We start from the raw sequence: 24,986 nt of genomic DNA, 5'->3' as shown, positions 1-24,986 counted from the left end.
AAACTGTGAGATCATGACCTGAGCCGAAGTCGGATGCTTAATCGACTGAGCCACCCAGGCGCCCCTAAGCATCAGGGTGTTTTTTAAATTGAATATTAAAAATTTTTTTCCAGTCCCTTTCTTGTACTCATCAGATGACTTCATCGTGGACAGGACCCCAAGGACACTTCTTCCCCCTCTTATCCCACATGCTAATGCACAGTGCCAGCTCATGACTATGGTGGCAACATTCACCCCTTCAGGCACTACAACAATAATTAGGATGCAGTCACGGGAATGGAGGTGCCAGTGGCTGGGAGCAGAGACTTACGGTGCCAAAAACCAGGATGTCAAAACGGATCCCAAAGACTTTTATCAGAGTCCGTTTTTCAACGTTGTTTTCCTTATAGTACTTGGCATATCTGTAGGAGGAGAAGGAACCATGTTTATAAAGCTCTATCTGAACGTGCTGGTATTTCATGAAAGGAAAACCCCAAACAGGAGCTGGGCTAGTTTTTCTTGTTCATCCTGTAGCTCTGCTGCAGTGGACAGAGTGAAAAACATAATCCAAACCCACAAATTACTCTTTTGAAACTGAAGATCATTTCCGTACAACACCTCTTCTTCCACAATCACAGAGCTATGGAAAATCTGCTTTTCATTTAAGATTAAAATGAACAATTTTTAACCAATACAGGGTTCACAATGAGCAGAGAAATCTTTAAAAATAGCTTCAAGCAAATCTGATTATTTCTTAAGAGGTTTTGGCTTCTAGAACAAAGTGGGGTGGAGGGATCTTAGATACTAATTGCTGCACTGGGGATACGTGTCCCTCAGCAATCTGTTCTAATTGTATTTTCTTAGGTTCTGTATTTGTCTATTTGCATCTGTTATCACAGGGCCAAACTAACAGCCCAAATTGTTTATATCTTCCCTGTGATTCAGCTTTTGTGGAGTGAGTGAAAACCATGTTAGGAGCCCTCTGACCAATCCTGAATCCATATCCCCAACCACCCCCTCAAGCCCCGGCCAATATTTCCCCGGTGCCAGGTCACCCAGGGCCAGGTACCAGACAGTTGGAGACTGCACCTGTAGCCCAGAGCCTGCCCACATTACTCAGGCCAGCCAAATCCTAAGCTGTTTCCGCTGCCCTGTCTTGCCTGTCCCATGGAAAACACAGGAAAGGTTCTGGGCCACCTCCCAACAAATCCGGTCCTTCCCCTGTGGGCTTGTGTGGCCTGTTGTGCCCCTCCTCATGGGAAATGTAAGTAATAAAGTTCTTCCAGTGACAGTGACCTCTCCATGTCATTACTCAGCCACCTTTATGAATTAAGACCTGGGCACAAATCACAGTCGGCCCAAATACACAGCTCTCCCCAGTGTTGCAGTCAGGAAAAGTGGAATGTTTTGTTTTCATGGATAATTAGGAAGGCTTAAACCACATGCCTCACAAAACTTTTTAAATCTGTCCCTCCCTCTTACCACCTTTTGGTGGTGGTTTTTAGGTAAGGTATTTTCTTTCTGAGTTATTAGTTGACCATCTATTTACAGGTGCAGAGAGAATACACCCAGAATACAGATGCTCTGCCAGAATATACTATGGAGCATTTGAAACTCGAATTTCTTTTAACTCTCAAAATGTGATGTTGAGATCGGGTAGGTATTCCCAGGTGCTTCAGCACCTATTTTTGGGCAGAGGGGTTTTGATTTCTTTGCTTCTTATTGTTCTCATTCCATGACTGTTGTTTCTTTTGCTGCTCTACTGAGTGATTTATTTTTTTAATACACAAAGCAAAAGGGTCTTGGTACAGTGGTTCTTGAACTCAGGATAAGAATCACATGGGAAGTGTGTTCAAAGGTAGATTCCTGGGCCTCACCCTCCAGGGGATGGTTTTAGAAGGTCTGAGATGTTCTTAGAAAGGTACCAGGTGGGTCTGGTACGTGTGGTCAGTGGTCCATGCTCTGAGTGGGATGTTTTTTGCACACTGTAATGGTTTGAATAATGGCCTCCCAAAAAGGTAGGTCCAAGTGCCTAATCCCTGTACCTGTGAATGTGACCTTATTTGGAAATAAGGCCTTTGCAGATGTGATTAAGGATCTCAAGATGAGATCATCCTGGATTTAGGGTGGGTCCAATGACCGGTGTCTTTTATAAGAGAAAGGAGAGGAGAGTTGAAACAGAAACACAGAGGAGAAGCCTATGTAAAGAAGGAGGATCATCACTGGAATGATGTGGCCTTAAATCAAGGAACACCCAGAGTCACCGGGAGCTGGAAGAGGCAAGGAAGGATCCTTCCCTAGAGACTTCAGAGAGTGTGTCCCTGCTGACTCCTTGATTTTAGATTTCTGGCCTCCAGAGCTGAGAGAATACCCTCCTGTTGTTTTGAGCCACCAAGTTTGTGGTCATTTGTCACAGCAGGCACAGGAAACTAACACATGGATGTACCCATTCTGAACCAGAAAGGAGCATTGGGCATATGGTGTGGGTCTGCCCTACTTTATACTTGCTGTAAATAAACTGAATCACATGTTCACTGAATAAGGACCATTTGCCATGGATCTTTTGATAAAGGACAAAATTCTGTAATATGATCAACTTCTTCAACTTCTATGTTTTTGGAAGTTATATATATTTTTTCATATACCTCACTTAACCTGTAATTCCCTTCTCTTTTGTGTGGCTATTTGAAAGTAGCCTGTCCAGTTTTCCATCAGGACTCGACTATTCTTAGCCAAAGATTTCTTTTGGTGCTCATTCCAGACAACATGTCCATCATTTTGTTCTAAAAGAATATTAACTTCATAACCACCTCAGTTCTTCAGAAAGCTCAGATCTCTCCAGGAGCTGATGTTCTCAGGCTTAGCTTAGCAATTCAAAGGGCATTTGCCAACATCTGTTTGGGACTTTGCCCTACATGCTTCTGCAGACTGCTAAAAAAAACAAAAACAAAAAACAAACAAACAAACAAAAAAAACCCAAAAAACAAAAAACAGCCTGAGACCCTGCAAAGACAATCAAGGGACCACTGATCCAATTGTCTCTTCTGCTAATGGCCTTAAGTCTGTTCAGGAGAGCAGCAGGGGATATCAAAACATTATCTGAACTAGGAGCTGCTTTCAGGGCCCTGGATGAAACTCCACTGACCCAGAGGAGGCAAAAAGCATCCTGTGTCTTGATCTCAGATGGCCTTTAGTCAAGGGTCTCAAACTCATATGCCTACAGGGGCCAGGCAGATGACAGAAGTGAGTGATGCAGGCCAGGTAAAAGGGAATAAGGAGTGGTGGGGACAATGGCAAACCAAAAAAAATATGCCCTTTCCAAAGGGAACCACAGATACCTCCAGCTGAGTCCTGCTGTGTGGGATATGAACCCACAGTTGTCAAATGGTTCAGTTTTTTTTTTCACCCCTAAATAGTTAAATTTGTCAAGAAAAGTAGGGAGTCCAGAATTTTATGTAGAATGCCTCAACTTTCAAAACATCGTGTAGGCAAAAAAACCAAGTAAACAAAAATGAACTCAAACTTCAATGTGCACATGAATCTTCTGGGAATCTTGTTAAAATGCAGATTTTGAGGGGCACCTGGTGGCTCAATCTAATAAGCATCCAACTTCAGTTAAGGTCATGATCTCACAGTTTGTGAGTTTGAGCCCCATATCAGGCTCTCTAAGATCCACTGTATCTCCCACCCCCACCCCTTCCCTGCTTATTCTATCTCTCTCTCTGACTCAAAATAAATAGACAAACTAAAAAAAATAAAATGCAGTTCCTATACACCAACAATGAAGCAACAGAAAGGGAAATCAAGGAATGGATCCCATTTACAATAGCACCAAAACCCATAAAATACCTAGGAATAAATCTAACAAAAGAGGTGAAAAATCTATACACTGAAAGCTAAAGAAAGCTTATGAAAGAAATTGAAGAAGGCACACAAAAAAATGGAAAAAATATTCCTTGCTCTTAGATAATAAGAACAAATATTGTTAAAATGTCAATACTACCCAAAGCAATCTACATATTCAATGCAATCCGTATCAAAATAACACCAGCATTCTTCACAGAGCTAGAACAAACAATCCTAAAATTGGTATGGAACCAGAAAAGACCCTGAATAGCCAAAGAAATCTTGAAAAAGAAAACCAAAGCAGGAGGCATCACAATCCTGGACTTCAAGCTGTATTACAAAACTGTAATCATCAAGACAGTATGGTACTGGCACAAACACAGACACTCAGAATAGAGAACCCAGAAATGGACCCACAAACATATGACCAACTAATCTTTGACAAAGCAGGAAAGAATATTCAGTGGAATAAAGACAGTCTCTTCAGCAAGTGGTGCTGGGAAAACTGGACAGCAACATGCAGAAAAAAGTACCTGGACCACTTTCTTACACCTACACAAAAATAAACTCAAAATGGATGAAAGACCTAAATGTAAGACAGGAAGCCATCAAAATCCTCAAGGAGAAAGAAGGAAAAACCTTTTTGACCTTGGCTGCAGCAACTTCTTACTCAACACATCTCCGGAGGCAAGGGAAACAAAAGCAAAAATGAACTATTGGGACCTCATCAAAATAAAAAGCTTCTGCACAGCGAAGGAAACAATCAGCAAAACTAAAAGGCAACCAATGGAAGGGGAGAAGATATTTGAAAATGACATATCAGATAAAGGGTTAGTATCCAAATCTATAAAGAACTTATCAAACTCACCCAAAAAACAAATCCAGTGAAGAAATGGGCAAAAGACATGGATAGACACTTCTCCAAAGAAGACATCCAGATGGCCAACTGACACATGAAAAAATGCTCAACATCACTCATCATCAGGGAAATACAGATCAAAACCACAATGAGATACCACCTCACAGCTGTCAGAATGGCTAACATTAACAACTTGGTGTGGATGTGGAGAAAGAGGATCTCTTTTGCACTGTGGGTAGGAATGCAAACTGGTGCAGCCACTCTGGAAAACAGTATGGAGGTTTCAAAAAAATTAAAAATAGGACTACCCTAGGACCCAGCAATTGCACTACTAGGTATTTATCCAAGGGATACAGGTGTGCTGTTTTGAAGAGGCACATGCACCCCCATGTTTATAGCAGCACTATCAACAATAGCCAAAGTATGGAAAGAGCCCAAATATCCATCAATGGATGAATGGATAAAGAAGATGTGGTATATACATACAATGGAGTATTACTCAGCAATCAAAAAGAATGAAACCTTGCCATTTGCAACTACATGGATGAAACTAGAGGGTATTATGCTAAGCGAAATTAGTCGGTCAGAGAAAGACAAGTATCATATGACTTCACTCATATGAGGACTTTAAGATACAAAACAGATGAATATAAGGGAAGGGAAGCAAACATAATAATATAAAAACAGGGAGGGGGACAAAACATAAGAGACTCTTAAATATGGAGAACAAACAGAGGGTTGCTGGAGGGTTGTGGGAGGGGCAATTGGCTAAATGGGTAAGGGGCATTAAGAAATCTACTGAAATCATTGTTGCACCATATGCTAACTAGCTTGTATATAAATTAAAAAAATAAACTAAACAAAAATTATTTTAAAAAAGAAAAAAAAAAGAAATAAATAAACATTAAAACAAAACAAAACAAAACAAAACAAAATAATTGCAGATTTTAATCCAGTAAATCAAACATAGGGCCTGAGATTCTGCATTACATTGGGCTCCCAGATGAGGCCCGTGCTGCTGCTGGTCCCAGGACCACACTTTGAGTACCAAGGTTCTAGATCAGTGGTTCTCACACTTGAGAGGCTCTTACCTAGAGGGCTTGTGAAGACAATCCCCAGGGTGTCTGATTTAGTAGGTACAGGGCCGGGCCTGATAATTTGCATCTGACAAGTTCCAAGTGATGCTGATGCTGGGAATCACACTGTGAGAACAGCTGGTCTGGACCATTAATACCAAAGGTATTCAGAGAGGCTACACATTTTTGCAAGATGATTCCACTAACATGGGCTCCTGTCTGTGCAGTTGCTCTTCTTAACTAGGAAAGCACAGTCCTTAGGAAAACTCATGGTATCTGTAGGGGTCCCACCCTGAACTTGGAGAGGCTTTCTCTGGTCACTCCCCACCCCTCTCTGCCCCAACCCTACATCACAGTATCTTGTTTGATTTTCTTCAGAGCATTTATCATCATCTGAAATGGTCTTGTTGGAGTTGTTTTTTTGCTCTATTGAGGTATAATTTATGTATAATAAAGTACACAAGTCCTAAGAGTTGAGTTCGATGAGTTTTGACAAATGAATACACTGTATAGCCTATACCCCTATCAAGATCTAGAACATTCCACTACTCCAGAAAACTCTCTTGTGCTCCTTTCCAATCAGTTCCTATTTTGCCTTTTCCCATCCCCCAATCCCCAGCCCAGCACCCACCATTGTCTTTTATCATCACGGAAAACTTTTGCCTATTCTTGTACTTCATATAAATGGCATCATGTAGTATGACTTGGTTCTATCTGACTCCTTTCCCTCAATGTAATGTTGGTGGGACTCCTCTATGCCATTGCATGTACGAGCAGTGTGTTCCTTCTTTATTTATACTAGCTAGTACTTTATTGTATAAATATATCACTATTTCTCCAGGCACCTGTTGCTGGACATTTGGGTTGTTTCTGGGTTTTGGTCCTTACAACTAAGGCTGTTGTGAACATTCATGTACAGATCTTTGTGTGTACCTAGGTTTTGTTTCTTTACCTGAGGGTGGGATTTCTGGATTATAGGATAGATGTGTGTTTAACTTTCTAAGAACTTTCCCAATAGTTCTGTAATGTGGTTGTACCATCTTATACTCCTACCAGGGAAATAGGAGAGTCCCAGTTGCTGCTTCTCCTTGCCAACATTTGGAATTGCCAGGCTTTTAAAATTTTTTTACCTATTCTGGGGTGTGTGTATGTGTATCTCATTGTGGCTTAAATTTGTTTTTCTGATGACGAATGATGTTGCCTTGTTGGATTTTCTTACTTATATTTTTGTCTTATGTATTATAATATACTTATATTCATCCCCTACTAGGATATAGGCTAAGTAGTAACTTTGTCTGTTTTGTTTACCAATATAAACCCACTGTCACAACAATATGTTTTCTTCAATATATATTTGATGAGTAAATAAATGAGGAATGCCAATATCAATTTCCTACGGGCTCCATAAGCAAAATGATGGCTAGCCCCCATTCTAGGGATGTAATTGGCAACTCTTTTTGAAAAGGGAACAGCATAAGCCTACTTTGTGTCTGGAACCAGGGCCCAAAATGATCAACTATAATTATAGTTGCCAAAACCTGTCTGGCACCCAGAAGCAGTGAGAGGTCATGGAGCCTCAAACTTAAAGGCCAAGTTAGTGCTGAGACAGAATTGTAGGAACAGGCTGAAAAAATAATCCAGACATAGGAGGTAACATGGAAACTTAGGTTAGGATGGCACAGGATCACCACTGGGGAAAAGTCAGGGGCAGAGGAATGAACTGTGCAGAGGGTCAAAACAAGAGTAAGTCAGCACCAAACCAGCACCAGCCTGTTTAAATGGTGAAGAGGAACCAGGATTCTATTCAATTCTTACAGGGTTGAAGTCCAGAAGCAAGAAGCATCAAAGAACCTTAAAAGTCAGACAAGACTGCCGGTGTGGATGCATTGTGGCCTCAGGAGTCTTTAAGATGTTCTAGTACAGTAAGCCTACCACCTCCCATACAGAAAGAAATATAAGATTATATATTATATAATATAATATTATTTATTAATATATATATAATATAAGATTATATAAGAAATATAAGATTATATATATATATATTTAATATACCTATTAAAGTCATATCAATATATTACTGAGCTCAAAACAAGAACAGATATTTTTTAGGTGCTAGAGATGAGTGATGGGGGGAACTGGGGCCATGTGTCTGTGCCCTAGGGGTACCCCAGCCAGATCTGTATCTAGGAGCTAGAGTCTTACACTTATGGGGAAGGGAGCCGAAGCTGCAGAAGCCCTACATAGCAAGGGAGCAGGGATGGGATACTTTTGGCGGAGTGAAGACGTCCAATGCCCAGAAATTAACCCCCAAACTGGTTAACAGATAGATGTCACACAGTCCTGGCAGATTACAAAATTACATAATCCCCACTGAGGAATATTCACATCCCACAGTACACACAGAACTTTGCACAAGGTCTTTCCTGCTGAAACCCACCAACAAATACTCCAACACTTCGGAAGAAGAAATCCCACTCTAGTTACTACAGATAAGGGTCAACTTGAAAGAGGTTATACAGTAGAACAGACAGAGAAGAGGATCCATAAGGTAAGAATGGACCTCACCGAAACAATAATAGATGGCTTTGAGAAGGAACCAAATATAAAACCGAGAAATGAAAAAGAGTCCTAGAAAAAAGTTTTTACAACGTATGGTAAAATGTTAATAACCTTTGATCCAATACCTCTACTTCTAGAAATTTATCCTAAGGAAACACTCTGGAATTCAAAGATTTATGTACACAAATTTGCAGCATAGAATTATTTGTCATAGAAAAACTGGAAGTGCCTCAAATGTCCAGTAATGGAGGCACGGGTGAGAAAAGCATGAGATGGAAGGGAAAGCGCATGGGTTTGGGAGTCAGAGTGACCTAGGTTAGTTAGTATTATGGAGCTACTGTTAGCTGTGGGTCCTGGGAAAATCATTTCACCTTTCTCAGCTCTACCTGGGAACACTAATATCCCCTTTTCAGGGTTGACGTGAGGTAGAGGGTGATGACGTCCAAGGCCTGGTATATAGAAGACCCTCCCTAAGTTGTGGCTGTTGATATCATTACGCTCCCACCATTGGCATCATTAATGTGATGGTCACAACGAATTCTGAGTGACCCAGGATATGGCAAAACAAACGCACAAACACAGAATAGCAGGTTATAAGCATGATACGATCTCCTAGCAGCCACATAAAAGAGTCAGTTAGAGGAAGGAACACTCACCAGAGGGCTATCTTTCATTATCTCAGGGTTGAGGACTTACGGGTGATTTTTATACTCTTCTCTATGTTCTTCCCTGTTTGCCCACTTTTGTTTCTGTTTTTTTTTTTTTTTTTCAAAAGAAAGAAAATTCATACAAAAATCCAGCCATTCCCTAGCTCGTAGAGGATTTTTGCATTCATCTTGTTGCCTTGGGAACCAAAATTAATTCTTGCTGGCTGCTGGTTATGCAATTCAGCCTGGCCTTGGAGGTTTGTGCAGAGCCAGTGGTGGCCGGTCTGACCTGGAGCGCTGTTACCTGAAGTTGTAGCCAGGATACAAGGACTCATTGGTGGTCTTGTCGTCAAGGCGACGGAAACTGTATTTTGGATGGCAGCGATGGAACCAGCTGTCCAAGTTGCAGTCCCAGTAGATCTCAATGCCCATGATTCCTCCCTGGGGAAGACAAGGAGACACAGTTTGCAAGTCCTGCTGCATGTGGGACACAGCTACCAGACCTCTCCCTGCATAGGGATGATCATTAAGGCAAAGGTTTTCTTTTCTTTTCTTTTTAAAAAATTTTTTATGTTTATTTTTGAGAGTGAGAGCGAGAGAGAGCATGAGTGGGGAAGGAGCAGAGAGAGAGAGAGATACAGAATCTAAAGCAGGCTCCAGGTTCTGAGCTGTCAGCACAGAGGCTGATGTGGGGCTGCAACCCACGAACCATGAGATCATGACCTGAGCTGAAGTCGGACGCTTAACTGACTGAGCCACCCAGGCACCCCAAAGGTTTTGTTTTTAGAGGAAAACACGGATTAAATTTCAGAGCCATGAGTACATGAGCCCATCTAACACACACAAGTAGCTGCAAACACGTCTCCCTGCTCTTCTTCCCATTTGGGACACAGTGTTAGATTTCTTTTCCTAAAATACAACTTTCAATAAATCTCTCCCATAACAACACCTTGACTGCCCGCCTCCCATTAAAGATGAAGTTGAAGTTTATTACACTGGAATTCAGGGTGCCCCATCACATATCTTTTCTGCTTTACCTCCCAACAACCCCCTGGAGAAAGCTCTTATTCCAAACTGTGTATACTTTTCCGTTAAAGCACTTGAAATCTTCATTTCTTTTTTTTTTTTTAACAGATTTATTGAGATACAGTTTAGGCACTTAAAGTGTTTAATTCAATATTTTTTGGTACGTTCACATATATGTGTGACCATCACCATAATAAATTTTACAAGTTTCATTGCCTCCAAAAGAAACCCCTGAACTTTTACTCAACACCCCTTTCTCCCCTCCCTCAGTCCTAAGCAACCACTAATTTACTTTCTGTCTCTATAGACTTCCTTCTTCTGAACTTTCATATGAATGAAATCACATAATAGGTGATTATGTGTGTGGCTTTTGTGTGTGGCTTCTTTCACTTGTCGTAATATTTTTAAAGTTCATCCATTTTGTAGCCTGTGTCAATCCTTCATTCCTTTTTTGTGGTGGAAGAATACTTCTTTGTATGTAAAGACTACATTTGATTTATCCATTTATCCTCTGATAGACATTTGGATTGTTTCCACCTTTTAGCTATTATGAATAATGCTGCTGATGTACGAGCTTATGTACAAACACTTAGTACGAGATTTTGTGTGGACATAGGATGTCCTTTCTCTTCTGTGTCTACTTATGATGAGTGGAATTTCTGGGTACACTTTGAACTTTTAAGTCTTGGCCCTTGTCCTTTTCTCCCATTGAAATATTTCTCCCACCCATCTCTCTAGCTAAGTCCTCATCCGCCTCCAAGACCTAATGTACATCCTTCCTTGTCAATTCAGTCACCCCATTCTCCTCAGTTCAGGGTCACCTTTTTCTTCTCTGAACTTCTAAGGACTCTCTTAATCTTTTACCTCTACTTGGTACTTCTTTCTTTCTACAAACATGTTTTGAACACTGACTGTCCTATTTCACTGAATCTTAGACACCATTGCTTATCAGATACATAATTTTCTTTTTATGTTCCTCTGAGAAGGAACATAACAAATGTTGTCAATTAAACTGTGAAATTCCATGAATCTAAAGTATTTCCTGATTCAGAAATATAAATATTAAATATTTCAGAAAAAAGTATGTCTTTGAATTGATATAATATGGTATTTCAAGACAGTATCTAGATGCTAGGGATAGAAAGATGAAAAACAAGCAGACTCTGACTTGGAGAAAGGGGAAATAATACAGAATAATCACAATTATCATTTATTGGCACTAAGCCAAGCACTGTACATATTATTGTGAATATCTGATGTTTCTGTCACTCAGCATCCAGTTCTCCTGGTAAAAGTCCCTGGAAATTTCTTTGGGAAACGTTTCTCCCAACTGAGCGGTTTGGATGGGACTGTCGCCTCTCCCAGCTCCAGGAGTGGGAACATGATCTAGGCCTGGCCAGTCAGGACTAGGCATCCCTCTGGACCTGGTGACTGGTTCAGGAATAGGTATGTGGCCCAAGATTGACCAATCAGAGCCCTCTCTGAGACATTTTGCCACAACCATAAAAAAAAGAGGTCCTCTATTGGTTGGGACCACCAGCTAGAGAGTGTGAGAGTTCAGAGCAACATTGTCCAACAGAATATTCTGTAGTGATGAAAATATTCTATATTCATGCTGTGCAATAAAGTCTCTACTAGCTGCATGTGGCTACTGAGTGCTTGACATGTGGCTAGCATGACAAAGGAAATAAATAGTTCATCTCAATTAATTTAAATTTAAATAGCTTCATGTGACTAGTGGCTACCATATCAGACAGTGCAGTTCTAAAGGCTCTGGTGCCTTTGTCTTGACATGAGGACGATCTGCCTGAGAGTGACCTTGTCATTAAAGAAAAAGCAAAGAGATGGGGAGCCAGATTCCTAAAGACCTCATCTGAGTTCCTGGATGCAGCCATGCCTGCTGCTATCATACACTTCATTCAGTCGACAAATACTTATTGAGTGTCCTTTATGTTGAGCTTATACAAAAACTAACAAAAGAAGCCAAAGATCCCTGCCCTCATGGAACTTACATTCTAGTCAGGGAAAACAGTCAACAGACAAATGGATATGTAAATTATATAGTATGTCAGCTAGTGCTGGATAGGGTTAGAAATTGTCACTTAAAAATTTTGGGGGGGACACCTGGGTGGCTCAGTCGGTTGAGCATCTGACTTCAGGTCAGGTCATGATCTTGCAGTTTGTGGGTTTAAGCCCCACATCGGGCTTTGCGCTGACAGCATGGAGCCCACCTCTAATTTGTTGCCCCTCTCTCTCTGCCCCTTTCCCATTCGTGCTCTCTCTCTCTCTCTCTCAAAAATAAACACAAAAAAAATTAAAAATTTTTTTTAATGTTTATTTATTTTTGAGAGGCAGAGCATGAGTGGGGGAGGGGCAGAGAGAGAAGGAGACACAGAATCCCAGGCAGGCTCCAGGCTCTGAGCTGCCAGCACAGAGCCTGACATGGGGCTCAAACTCATGAACTGTGAGACCATGACCAGAGCTGAAATTGGACACTTAACCAACTGAGCCACCCAGGCACCCCTAGAAATTGTCATTTTAAATGAAGTGGTAAGGGAAAGCTTCACTGAACTTATATTTGAGCACAGACTGGAAGCAGGTGAGGGAGACAGCTAATGGTATATCTGGGGCAAGACTTTTCCAGAAAGGAAGAAAATTTCCGAGGTAGGAAAATGCCTTAGCTGTACTAGAAGGTCCATTTCCCCTGGTGTCTTTATATGAGTTAATATGGCTCTCTCTCTCTCTCTCTCTCTCTTTTTTTTTTTTTTTTTGGCTTAAGCCAATTGTTTGGTTTCTTTTTGCCCCCCAGATGCTTTTTAATTTATTCTTTGCTCACATCATTTGGTTTGGATGTCTATAACGTACAACTGGAAGAATTCTGATTAATTCAAGTATGGTAGTCTGAATCACTGCCAAAGGTATTCCAATCCCAGGTCCTAATCCTTGGACTCTTTGGATATATTATCTTATAGGGCAAAAGAGACTGCAATTAAATTAAGGATCTTGAGATGGGGAGATTATCTTGGATTATCCAGATGGGCCCTACATGTTTCCTTTTATAAATGTTCTCAAAAAGATCAGTATCTTTATAAGAGGGAGGTTGAGGGAGACTTGACACAGAACAAGAAGTCAGTGGGACCACTGAAGCAAGACGCCATGCAGCTGGCTTCAGAACTGGGGGAAGGGACCACGAGCCAAGAAATGCAAGGACCGTAGCTCTAGAAGGTGGAAAAGGCAAGGAAACGGATTCTCCTGTAGAGCCTCTGGAGGGAGCATGGCCCTGCTGATACCTTGGTTTTGGTCCAGTGAAACTGACTTTAGACTTCCAACTGCCAGAAGTGTGAAAAAAAAAAAGTGTGTTGTTGTAAGCCACCAAGACTGTGGTAGTTTGTTATAGCAGCCACGGGAAACCAGGGATCTCCCCCACAGCTTTGTTGCCTGATTAGATGAGGTAATGCAGAGTGTGAGATTTACTAAATGCTCAGTGAAGGAAGCCTTATAATTAAGACCCGGAGGCCCGGCCTCTTGGCCGTTTGAGATCCCCTGACTCACTGTACAAAGAAGCCACCAACCTGAATTGCAGCATCTGAAAAATTATCTCCTACTTCTCGGAAGATATCTCCTAGTCGGAAGATGGGACACTGTGGATCCTGAGTCTTGTGAAAGGTACAAGTGATGTTTACACCCGGCAAGATGTTTCTCCTGCACACAAAGAGAAGCAACAAACCAACAAAAATGTCTATTGGAAACTGAGACCCATCTCTTTCATAGGAGTGAGCCAATTGTTAGCTGGTTTCCATGAGGGGCCCCAGGGGTCCTCAGTCCCTGGAGTTCACACCCTTGTGTAGTCCCCTCCTACACTGTGCAGGGTTAGTCTATGTGACCAAAAGCACATGGCAGAAGCGATGCTGTGTCACTTCCAAGATGAAGTCATAAAAGGCTCCCGTCTTGTTTACTGTCTGGCTGGCTTGCTCTCTGTACCTCTTGGATCACCCGCTGTGGGGGAAGCCAGACACCATTCCTAAGGATACTCAGGCAGTCCTAGGGAGAGGTCCATATGGTGGGGAACTGAACTCCCTGCTGACATCGAGGTGAGTGCGCTTGGAGGAGGATTCTCAGCCCCGGTCAAGCCCAGAGGTGACTGCAGTCCCCACTGACAGATAGCTTGACTGCCACCTGAGAGACCCTGAGTCAGAAACACCCAGCGAAGTAATTCCCGCATTCCTTACCCACAGAAAAAGTGTGAGATAATAAATGTTGGTTGTTAAGCTTCTAAGTTTTGGCATAATTCGTTATATGGCAGTAGATAGCTAACACAGTCGGACATTCTGGACACTTACGTGGTGTAGTTGTGGCCAGGGAAGTCGATGTTATTTTTGATGAGCACTGTGAAGTTTTCGGCAACGTTCAAGAGCGCAGGCCTGAGAGAGAGAGATGTCGGGTGGGGGTCAGTGGGCCAATGGGACCACAGGCTTCTGGTTTCTGGTTCGGGTCATTGCAGTGAGTGAAGAGAAATGTAGTCTAGTGGGCAAAACCTTCCTAAAAATCTAAAAAAGAGGAAGAAGCTCTCTTTTCTTGAGACCCCATGGCATTTACTATAACTCTTCTCACACTCTGATGTGATTCTGTGTTTAGGTACGTGCAGTGGTGTGCTGGTAAATATTTAGCAACCAGGTCTCCGGGCGGGGTGGGGGGGGGGGGGTGAGGTGGTGGAGCTCTGATCTGTAGCAATTACTGATGACTGTAGTATAACCCCTCCCACCATGGCCGATCTCAAGCTACTAGCAGGTATCACTGAACTTGGAGTTGGGAAGGGATGAGCATAAAGGGCTCAGAGCTAGTATAGGCCAGCTCCAGCACACCCTTGTTTGTATCTTTCCCAATAGGCTTGGAGTTCTTGCAGGGCTAGGATAATGATTTTTTTTTTTTTTTTTGTACTGGCATCCCCAGGCTTTAGCACAGGGCCACACACATAGAGTTGACTTCATCACTCATTCTCTAGAGGCTCTGAGTAGCATAAATTCTCCATGAGTTAGAGGAGACCAAATCCTAGACTGTAGCAAGGTGCCCCCCACAACCCATCCATCCATTCATTTGGCAAATATTTACTTTGCTGGGCACAGGGTTGGGCATTGGGAATGTAGTGCTAAACAAAACAGTCAAGGTTTTTGTCCTCATGCAGTTGACAGTCGGCTAAAGATGGAGAGAACTGGCTATGAATAAAGAGATACAACTGGTACTTTATTGCTTGGCATGCCTGAGTGGGTGGCAGGTATATATAATGGGAGTAGCACCGGGAAAGGACAGACATATTTGGAAGGGGGCACCAAGAATGATCTACTTTCTATTCCAGAATAAAAAGGATGTAACTATAGAGAACACCAGTTTTTGCCTTTCCAACATCCATTCCCCCTCTGTTAGAAGCACTTCAGTTTTCTCCCGGTGGGAAAGCCATGTCTCTCCCACTCTCAGCCCAGAAGGTTAGGTGAAGATGAATCTATCTCCTACCCATCCTTATAGCTCCCAGGGTAGGCAAGTGACCCAGAGCTTGCTCGACAGATAACTCAATCCTCTTGGCCACACCTTTTGTAGCAACATGGATGGAACTGGAGAGTGTGATGCTAAGTGAAATAAGCCATACAGAGAAAGACAGATACCATATGGTTTCACTCTTATGTGGATCCTGAGAAACATAACAGGAACCCATGGGGGGGGGGAAGGAAAAAAAAAAAAAAAAAAGAGGTTAGAGTGGGAGAGAGCCAAAGCATAAGAGACTGTTAAAAACTGAGAACAAATTGAGGGTTGATGGGGGGTGGGAGGGAGGGCAGGGTGGGAGGGAGGGCAGGGTGGGTGATGGGTATTGAGGAGGGCACCTTTTGGGATGAGCACTGGGTGTTGTATGGAAACCAATTTGACAGTAAATTTCATATATTAAAAAAATAAATTAAAAAAAAATCCTCTTGGCCACAGTGATTGGTTCAGAGATTGTCACATGACTTAGGCCAATGAAAACATTCTAGGGCTTTTGTAGGAAATACTGGGAAAAGAAAAACTCACTTTCTTTAGGATTACTAGTAGTAAACACAGTGTAAACCTGGAGTTCCCTGGGCCACAGTGTGAGGAAAGCCAAAAGGGAGGAAAGAATAACTGGAGGGTGGGTGTGCGATGGAGGTGGGAAGAGACAGAATGAAAGAGAGAGAATCTTAATGACATCATTTTAATTTGAAGCCTGGATCAAGTCTTTCCTGAAGCTAGTACTTTTGGACTCTTCATTTACAGGAATAAGAAAATAACATTTTCTTTTTTCCTGAAGCCAGTTTAAGTTGTATTTCTGGCATTTGCATTAAAAAAAATCTTATTTACAACAAATGCCTACTATCTGCTAGACCATTTACTTTTAGAACATCCTAAATCCCATGCTTTCTGGGCAACATTCTAAGAATAAGAGGACTACATGATTTTGAAACTTTAAGGTTCAAAGTCCTTTATTTCTCTCTTATGACACTCTTAACTTTCTATCTTGAATTATATCTCTCTATGCACATGTCTTATTTCTTTGATTAGATTACAAGAGGCTTGGGACCTGCTCCATATCTGGGTCTGCTTGTATTTTTTTAGCACAGTCTCTTGTGCATAGTTACATGTAAAATAAATAGTATGTGTGTCTACGCACACATTATTGACTACTATAAGCCAGGCATGGGGCTCACTTTGCAATTGCTGTACAAGTATCATCTCATTTAATTCTCATAACAGTCCCGTGAGGTAGGGGCAACTATTAGCCTCATTTTACAAATAAGGAAACTGAAGCTCAGAGAGGTCAAGCCATTTGCTCAAGGTCACACAGCAAGGAAATGTTAGAGTCAAATTTGAATCCAGGTCTCTCTATTCTTCTGCTGAAATGCACCAATCCCTGTGGTTTCTGAGATTTAACATCAAGTTCTGCCTTCTGGGTCTGACGTTGTGTGTTAAAGAGAAGAATCAATTCAGGGGATCAACAAATCTGTGTGCCACTGTGACCACTTAATTTAAGAAAACTTCTCTTCCCTCCCTCCCTCTTTTGCCCTCTTTACCCTCCCCTACCCTTCCCCTTTCTTCCCTTTTCCTTTCTTCCCCCCCTTCTTACCACCTTGCCGTACTTAGTCACTCAGTATGGACACTGACCAATCAGAATGAGGTCTGCGGTAGTGCTGGAGGAGGGCTCCAGAGGTCCTCAGCCAGGGGTCCAGGGGCACCCAAGGGTGCTCAGGGTAGTAGTTGTTTACCAGCCAGTACAGAATTATTGCAGTATTTTAACAATTAGCATGGGCCCCACAGAGACCACTGGTGTGCCTGGGACAGAGGGTCACCAAGTCAGTAGGACCCAGGACTTTTCAAGACTTTTCATCTGATCACTGGTCAGGGCCACCACATCTCTCCCAACCTTGCAGCTCACCGGGGGGGCTCTTTCGCTGCCTCGATGGGACACCAGGCGGAGACCTCACAGGTCTTCAGCTTCCCTTTATACTCTACACACCTTCCGGTCTGGATCCCTGGGTGGGGTGGGGTGGGGTGGGGCCAAGGGGCCAAAAAAGCACAAGTGTGAAAACTGTAGGCGCATCTTGAACTCAACCCAAGCAAGAGACTATTTATTTATGCTTTTCAGCCGAAGCAGTTTTAACTTCCACAAAACCTCATTTGAACCACAAACTTACATAAGGAAACCTAAGCAGAGAACACATTGGACGGTAAGCTTTTTTTAAAAAAGATTTGGAGAGAACACAGAGAGACCATGGATAGCTGTTGGCTCTTTTGGTTTCTTTGCCAGAAAAGATGCTGAGAAAGGAGCCGAACAGGGCATGTTCTCTTGCCTGGCATGAATGGACTAGAACCTGGCTTTTAAGTGGGCATCTGAGCCACTTAGGGGTGTACAGCCCGGACCAGGGATGTGCATAAGCCACAGAATGAGCACGGCACATCTTTCTGGAGCATCAGAGCCACTCGCAGATTCCGAGGGGGAAAGTTAAATAGTAAGTAATGTCTGAATGATCTCTATACCAACTCAGACAGACACATACATCTAAAGGAACAGAGTGTGACATCCATAGACCTTTTTTTGTGTATGTGTATATGTTATAACATATAAAGATATGTTCTTTTTTGTGGTCATTTTTTAATTGTTATGTGCCTCTTTAAGTTCAAGTAAGAGATAGAGAAATTCTGACGGTTAATGGTGGTACCGGTCCCCAGGTGCCCTGAGGGTACAGTTCATATTCCTCAACCTCCAGGGAAATTCAAAGGGGAAAGTTCAGCATACACGGAAGGTACTATGGGCCATTCAGTTTTCCTGTCAGTGAGAACCCTGAAGATGCTAATTCTGGAGGTTTTCAGGAGCTGCCCTCCCTGGGGAATTAGATCACATTCCTAGTCCTCTGGGGACAGAGCAGAGGCATGGGGGCAGACACAGGCTCCCCCAGAGCCTGGTGAGGGTGGAAGAAGGCATCTGAGAACCAGAGTCTAAAGATTTGAACTTGAGGGCATTTGTGAACGTCACCAAGATACCAGACCACCCCCAACCCCCAGGATCCCAGAGAAGAAACATAACATACCTTTGCTCTGCGGGTCCACCCGTCCCTTTTTACAGCCCAAGTCAGAGGAACAGAGTGTCCTGCGGGTGGGAAACTGCAGGGAGAAGGATGGGATAGTGGGGAGTAAGCAACCCGGGTCTCTAAGATACAGAAAAGCAGGTGCCTGTGCCTGAACCAAAAACTTATACACAAATGTTCACAGCAGCCAAAAAGTAGAAACAACCCAAGTATTCATGAGCTGATACGTGGACAAATACAGTGTAGTGTATTCATACAATGGACTAGGACTCAGTCATAAAAAGGAAGGAAACACTTACAACTGCTACAATATGGATGAACCTCAAAAACATGATGCTCAGTGAACGAAACCAGACCCAAAAGGCCACATACTGTACGATCTCAATGATATGAAATACCCAGAACAGACAAATCCACAGAGACAGAAAGTGGATCAGTGGTTGCCAAAGGCTGAGGGAAGTGGGGAGTGGGGCATGACAGCTGATGGGTACAGGACTTATTTTGGGGAACATTTGGAAAATGTTCCAGAATTAGGTAGTGTTATGGTTGTACAACATTGTGAAAATACTAAAAACCACTCCTTTCTACACTTTAAAATGGTGGACTTTATGGTATATGAGTTATATGTCAACAAAACATAAAAATAAATAAAGATCCAAAAGGTAGATGTAACCAGGTACCACTTTCAGGGAAGGCCCTTGGGGTAGGGGGGAGGGGGCCTGGTCCAAGCACCTCTGTGGCTGCAGAACTGGGCCAAGAGACAAGCTCAAAGGCTCAGCAGGAAATGGGAAGTAAGGGGTGCCAGCCAGCACTTTCCCCTGGCCTCAGAAAATGAGGTCAGCCCCGTCTTAGGCCTGAGGACAGAAGAAGAAAAAGAAATGAGATGACTGGTTTATGCACAATTGACTTCCGCTTTTCTGGGGAGGAGGTTTAACGGCCACTCTTAGGGGAACCAGAGCCTGACCTTAGGGTGGGGGGTGGAGGATAGCATCAGCAGTTCATTATCTTCCTCTGACCTGTGCCCCCTCCAGCGACTCTTATTACCTGCCAACCACTCTGGTCCCCTCCTTACCTCAGGACATAACCCCTGCTGTTGGCCTTCTGTCTTGAGGAAGTTTGTCATCACGAAGAAGGAGTTTCCCTGTAGAGAAAGGAGAGAGTAGGCAAATGCCAGACGTTGGAGGGCAGAACTACTTAATCAGAATAATCTAGCCTGCCTAGTGCCTGGGGGCGAACCTTCCACCTTTCTAAACCACACTCTGGAAATCAGGTCTGGGAGCAAATCAGGTCTGGGAGCAACGTGGACTGCGCTCGAGGGCTTAATATCAAAGCTGATGAGCCACCCCACTGAGCTGAGGGAGAGCAAAGGGACATTCTAACTGACTATTCATTTTCCGTTCCAGCCTCAAAAGCAGCCTTGTCATTTTTTGGACGCAGTAAAATCCCATTAAATCGAAACTTAAGAGAACCCGGGGCGGGGTGAGAGGGGTGCAGTGTTGGCTTCATCAGAATGCTGTTCAGATTATCCAGGATTTTAATTAAAGGGCATACGGCATCCCGCAACCCGGGTAATAGCCGGAGATCTTACTGACCCACTGTTAGAAACCGACAGACAGTGACTTGGGTTTCATGGTTCTGCTGAGCACCCCAGCTCCCAGAGGCTGCAAAAGTGCCCTTTTGTCCCTCAAGCACCCCCCCCCATCTGTTCTTTGGTTTTCTCATTCCTACTTTGATTTCTCCTTTTTGACTGTTCTGCTTTTATTTATCTTCTTGCAAATATAGACAGTCACATAGTCTTTCTCTGTGATGCACACCCTTCCTTTCTTTGTCATCTATATCCTTCCTTTGTGCAAAAATGTATTTGAGAAAATGTTTTCCTGGAGACATTTTTGTTGATAAAACGCCACACAAACCACATAAAAGGGCTAGTCCTGTCCAGGCAGGAAGTTCTTTGTCCTTCTGAATCTAGACAGACCTTGCTGACTTGATGGCCCTGCTTCCAAAAAGCTGTGCATAAATCAAGTGTGAGTGAATCAAATCGTGCTTTAAATGCACCACCAGGACACGCTGCTATTCTGAGAAACCCTGTAGGACTTGATAAAGCAAAGAATCGTCTTTGAGCTGCTGGATCTGACCCAATTTTGCAATTTTTAGGTTTTCTCAGTTGGGATTTTCACAGAGCTTTTTAAAATAGGGCCAGCATTTTTCTGCAGTGAGGCTCTGGGTCCCAAGGGAGGGAGGCAAGGCCCTGGGGACAGTGCCCAGGGAGGAGTCCTGGGAGGGGGTGGCTGGCACGTGCTCACCTGCAAAGGGAAGGTGTAATCCGCCGTGTCAAAGACACTGGACACCACCTTCTTCATCCCGTTCTCCAAAATCTCCTCTTTCACCTCTGCTATCCCTTTTACCTTGGTGTGCACAGAACTGATAAGAGGCTCTTTCCGCTGGTACAGCTTGTCACTCACCAAAGCAAAGCTAAGTGGCAGACACAGAAAAGCATCAGTGGTTTTCTCAAGGGAGGCACAGTGCGGGGACTTGGGGGGCAGGTTCTGAAGGCTGCCTCCATTCAAATCCTAGCTTTGCTCGGTGACTTTGGTCAAGCTGCTTGACTTCTCTGTGACTCATTTTCCTTATCTGTAAAGTGGGAAGAATAGTCATACCTACTTTAGGGGTTGTTGTGAGGATGAAATGAGATACGTGTGCAAACTCCTCGGCATCATATGCTGAGTGCACACTGAGCACTCACTATCTGGAAACTACTGCCCCTGATGTCAACCTCCAATACTGCCTAATACAGACTCTAATTTATAGGACAGCTTCTTAAATAACAAAGTCCAGCTCCAGATTGGTCCACTTGCTTTGTCCTGGGGCGAAGCAACACATCAACACCTAAGGAAGTACCCAGCAGGTCAGCCACCTGTTTTCCAGAAACACCCACCTGGTTTATAAATAATATTGATAATACTAACCGCCCTTTATTGAGCAATTAGTACATGCCGAGTGCTCCACATGCATCATCTGTTTAATCTTCACAGTGATAGGAGATAGTTACTATAATCATCCCTTTTGTAGATGAGAGAATGGGCTCAGAGAGGTAAAGGAATGCGCCCAAGATAACACAGATCGTCAGTGGCAATACTGAGGTCCTCAACTGGTCTACCTTCTAGCCCAGAGCCAGACCTCTTAACCCTGTGCTACACGTGTTCATGCATGATGTGGCTCTGACTCTGGTTTCCTGCCTTTGGTCAGTTCATTACCTGTTAATCCCTTCTTTAGAATATCAATTTAAATTATTATAAGTGTGAGGAAGAGAAGGAGAAAGTGGAATTAACAACAATGGTAGGGGCGCCTGCATGGCTCAGTCAGTTGAGCGTCCAACTCTTGATCGAGGCTCAGGTCATGATCTTACAGTTGTGAAATCGAGCCCCATGTCAGCCTTTGCACTGGGCGTGGAGCCTGCTTAAGATTCTCTCTCTCTCCTTCTCCCTCTCTCTCAGAAGAAGAAGAAGAAGAAGAAGAAGAAGAAGAAGAATTCAAAATGGTAGATTCCACCACCGTTTGTTTTTCCTGTCTCCCATTGCCCTGAATAATTCCGGCTTTATTTTAAATGCTTTGTTTATTCATTCAGCATGTGTTTATTTGGTCTCTTCCCTCTGGCCAGCACCTAATATCCAAATGATTTAGGAAGTGTAAGCCAGTGGCTGCCTTCTATGACCTGGCCTTATGAAACCAAAGACAGAGTGGGCCATGACTTGGTCACTGCTGTTCCTAGCCTTGGCTGGGTAGTAAAATCCCCAGAGAGCTTTCAAAATTGCTGCTCCCCAGTTCCATCCCTGGAAATTCTGCTTCAGTAGGTCTGGGGGAGTTATCCATGTACTTATATATATTTTTAAAGTTTGCTGGGTGATTCTAATGCACAGCCAGGGTTGAGAACCCTGGGAGACTATTGAAAAGACAGCTAACATTTGACAATATGTAGCGCATTCGAGGAAGTGCATCTCCTAGGACCCGGCAATTCCACGCTTTTGTACACTCCCTAGAGAAATCCTCATACATGTGCCCAAAGAGTTGGGTACAAGACTGTTTATGGCAGCAGCATTTGTAAGAGGGAAAATAAAATACCCTAAATGTCCTTAAATATTTAATGGGTAAATGAATTGTTGGATTCATACAATAGGATGCACTACTGAGAATAAATGGAGAGCTACTCATATCAATATAGAAATAATATAATATTGAGAAAACAAAACATGCCACAGTATGAATACAAAATTTAAAGAAATCCAAAACAACATTTTACACTCAAATGCCTGTCTACGCATGCCCATAGCAGCACTATTCATAAAAGACAAAAGATGGAAATAGCTCACATGTTCATCAGTAGATGAATGGATAAAACATGGTCTACCCATACAATGAAGTACTATTCAGCCATAAAAAGGAATGAGGGGCACCTGGGTGGCTCAGTCAGTTAAGCATCTGACTCTTAATTTTGGCTCAGGTCTGATTTCATGGTCATGAGATTGAGCCTTGCATCTAGCTCTGTGTGGGGCATGGAGCCTGCTTAAGATTCCTTCTCCCTCTGTCCCTTCCATGACTGCACATGCGTTTCTTCCCTCTCAAAAAAAAAAAAAAAAAAAAAAAAGGAATGAAGCACTGAGACGTGCTATATTGTGGAAGAACCTTGAAAACATGCTTTATAAAAGAAGGTAGATACAAAAGGTCACATATCGTATGATTCTATTTATATGAAACAATCCAGAATAGGTAAATCCATAGAGACAGAGAGTAGATTGATGAGTGCAAGGGGGTGGGGAGCAGGGGTGACTTCAAATGCTTGTGGTTTTCTTCTAGAGTGGTGAAAATGTTTGGGACCTAGGTTGTGTAAACACAATATGGTGTGTTATTAAATGCCATTGGCTTCATCACCTTAAAATGGTTATTTTATGTTATATGAATCTCACCTCAATAAAAAAAGGAAAATATTTTTGTAGATATACACAAATGTTGTAGAACTATAAAAACATAGAATGACAAACACCAAGTTCAGGATGGTGTTTATAAGGGGAGAGGAAAGAGGATGGGATCCAGGCTGGGTTTACAGGGAGCTAAAACTGGATTAGTAATATTTTATTTCTTTTTTTATAATTTTTAAAGAAGTTCTTATTTATTTATTTTGAGAGAGACAGAGAGTGAGCATGCGCAGGAAGAGCAGACAGAGAGGGAGAGAGAGAATCCCAAGCAGGTTCCACACTGTCATTGCAGAGCCTGACTTGGTCTGGAACCCATGAAACATGAGATCATGACCTGGGGCTGAAGTCAAGAGTCGGCTGCTCAACTAACTTGAGCCACCCAGATGCCCCAGTAATGTTTTATTTAAGTTGGATGGTGGTACATGGGTGTTTATTATATTATTCTCAACATGATTTAGTATTTATATACCATTCATTTAAAAAAGCTCATCAAGAAGGACATTGGGGCTAGAGATCCAGATTTGAGGTCCAATCAGCATATATAAGAAAGGGCTATTCCATAGAACTCCATAGACAAATATAATACTTGTTCAACAATGTATCTCAGCCTAGCATCACAATGTGTACATGGTCTGTGCAGTGTTCCCTGTTGGATATGGCGACATTCCCACAGAATAACACTGGCTCCATTTGGCCCACCATTTGGAAGCTCGATTCAAATCTGTCATATTCATTCCAGAATTCACAACATATCATAAATCAGCCATAATGGAATCCAACCCTTTCATAAGTCAGAAAATTTATCTTTGTATGATAACGAACATACCATTTTAAGAATTAAAATGCTTCAGAGTTGCAGCAAAGGAAAAAAGAGGAGAAGAAAGAGTTGGTGGGGGGCGCTTGGGTGGCTCAGTCGGTTAAGCATCCAACTTCGGCTCAGGTCATGATCTCATGGTCCGTGAGTTCGAGCCCCGCATCAGGCTCTGTGCTGACAGCTCAGAGCCTGGAGCCTGTTTCAGATTCTGTGTCTCACCTGGGCCCATGCCCAGGTGGTGAGAGAGTCCTCAGAGGACCACAGGCTGCAAGCGCCTCCCAGCAAAGCCTGGCTCTCCCTCACTGTGCTTGGGCTCACACAGCAAAAGGGTGGGATTTGAAAATGAACTTCCCTCAAAGTCGGGTAACTGACACCTACCCCAAGGCCAACAGACATTCTCTATGCCCCTAAATGAACCATGGGCCCTGGGCACTATGTCCTCTGTGTCTCTACTTCGTATATTTAAAACCCCAAGAGAAGAATCTGATTATTTCCATCCCTGGCCCACTCAGCAGTGGGGGGAGGTCAGCAAGGGGCCAAGGACAGCAAGAGATGAACTGAGAAGAAAGCAGAGGAGAGCATCCACCCCCAAGGCAAATTAAGTACTGATTGTATTAGCTTC

General features: G+C 42.9%; 2 protein-coding genes across 7 annotated transcripts in view; one reads left to right on the top strand and one right to left on the bottom strand.

Moving 5' to 3' along the window:
* The window catches only part of IFT81 (intraflagellar transport 81), a 193,417-nt gene that overhangs the window by 33,618 nt on the left and 134,813 nt on the right, over positions 1-24,986 (top strand). For 5 of the 6 annotated variants that reach the window (XM_049619368.1, XM_049619365.1, XM_049619370.1 and 2 more), the window contains exon 3: positions 7,578-7,682. The exons of the other annotated variant lie outside the window; for it this stretch is intronic. The gene's annotated coding sequence lies outside the window, so the exon portion shown is untranslated. The remainder of the gene's footprint in view (positions 1-7,577; positions 7,683-24,986) is intronic. 6 annotated transcript variants of the gene reach the window in all.
* Positions 1-24,986, bottom strand: part of P2RX7 (purinergic receptor P2X 7) — a 47,754-nt gene that overhangs the window by 9,080 nt on the left and 13,688 nt on the right. The window contains exons 2-9 of the mRNA XM_049619372.1: positions 20,884-21,052; positions 19,653-19,721; positions 18,584-18,656; positions 17,431-17,527; positions 14,336-14,416; positions 13,568-13,697; positions 9,274-9,410; positions 311-401 (exon numbers count right to left, since the gene is read on the bottom strand). Coding sequence (XP_049475329.1) covers positions 311-401; positions 9,274-9,410; positions 13,568-13,697; positions 14,336-14,416; positions 17,431-17,527; positions 18,584-18,656; positions 19,653-19,721; positions 20,884-21,052 — 847 coding nt within the window. The remainder of the gene's footprint in view (positions 1-310; positions 402-9,273; positions 9,411-13,567; positions 13,698-14,335; positions 14,417-17,430; positions 17,528-18,583; positions 18,657-19,652; positions 19,722-20,883; positions 21,053-24,986) is intronic.

This window comes from Panthera uncia, assembly GCF_023721935.1.
Source record: "Panthera uncia isolate 11264 chromosome D3 unlocalized genomic scaffold, Puncia_PCG_1.0 HiC_scaffold_8, whole genome shotgun sequence".
Classification (NCBI taxonomy): domain Eukaryota; kingdom Metazoa; phylum Chordata; class Mammalia; order Carnivora; family Felidae; genus Panthera; species Panthera uncia.
The sequence above is the reverse complement of the archived record's forward strand: the minus strand, read 5'-3'. Positions and strand labels throughout refer to the sequence as shown.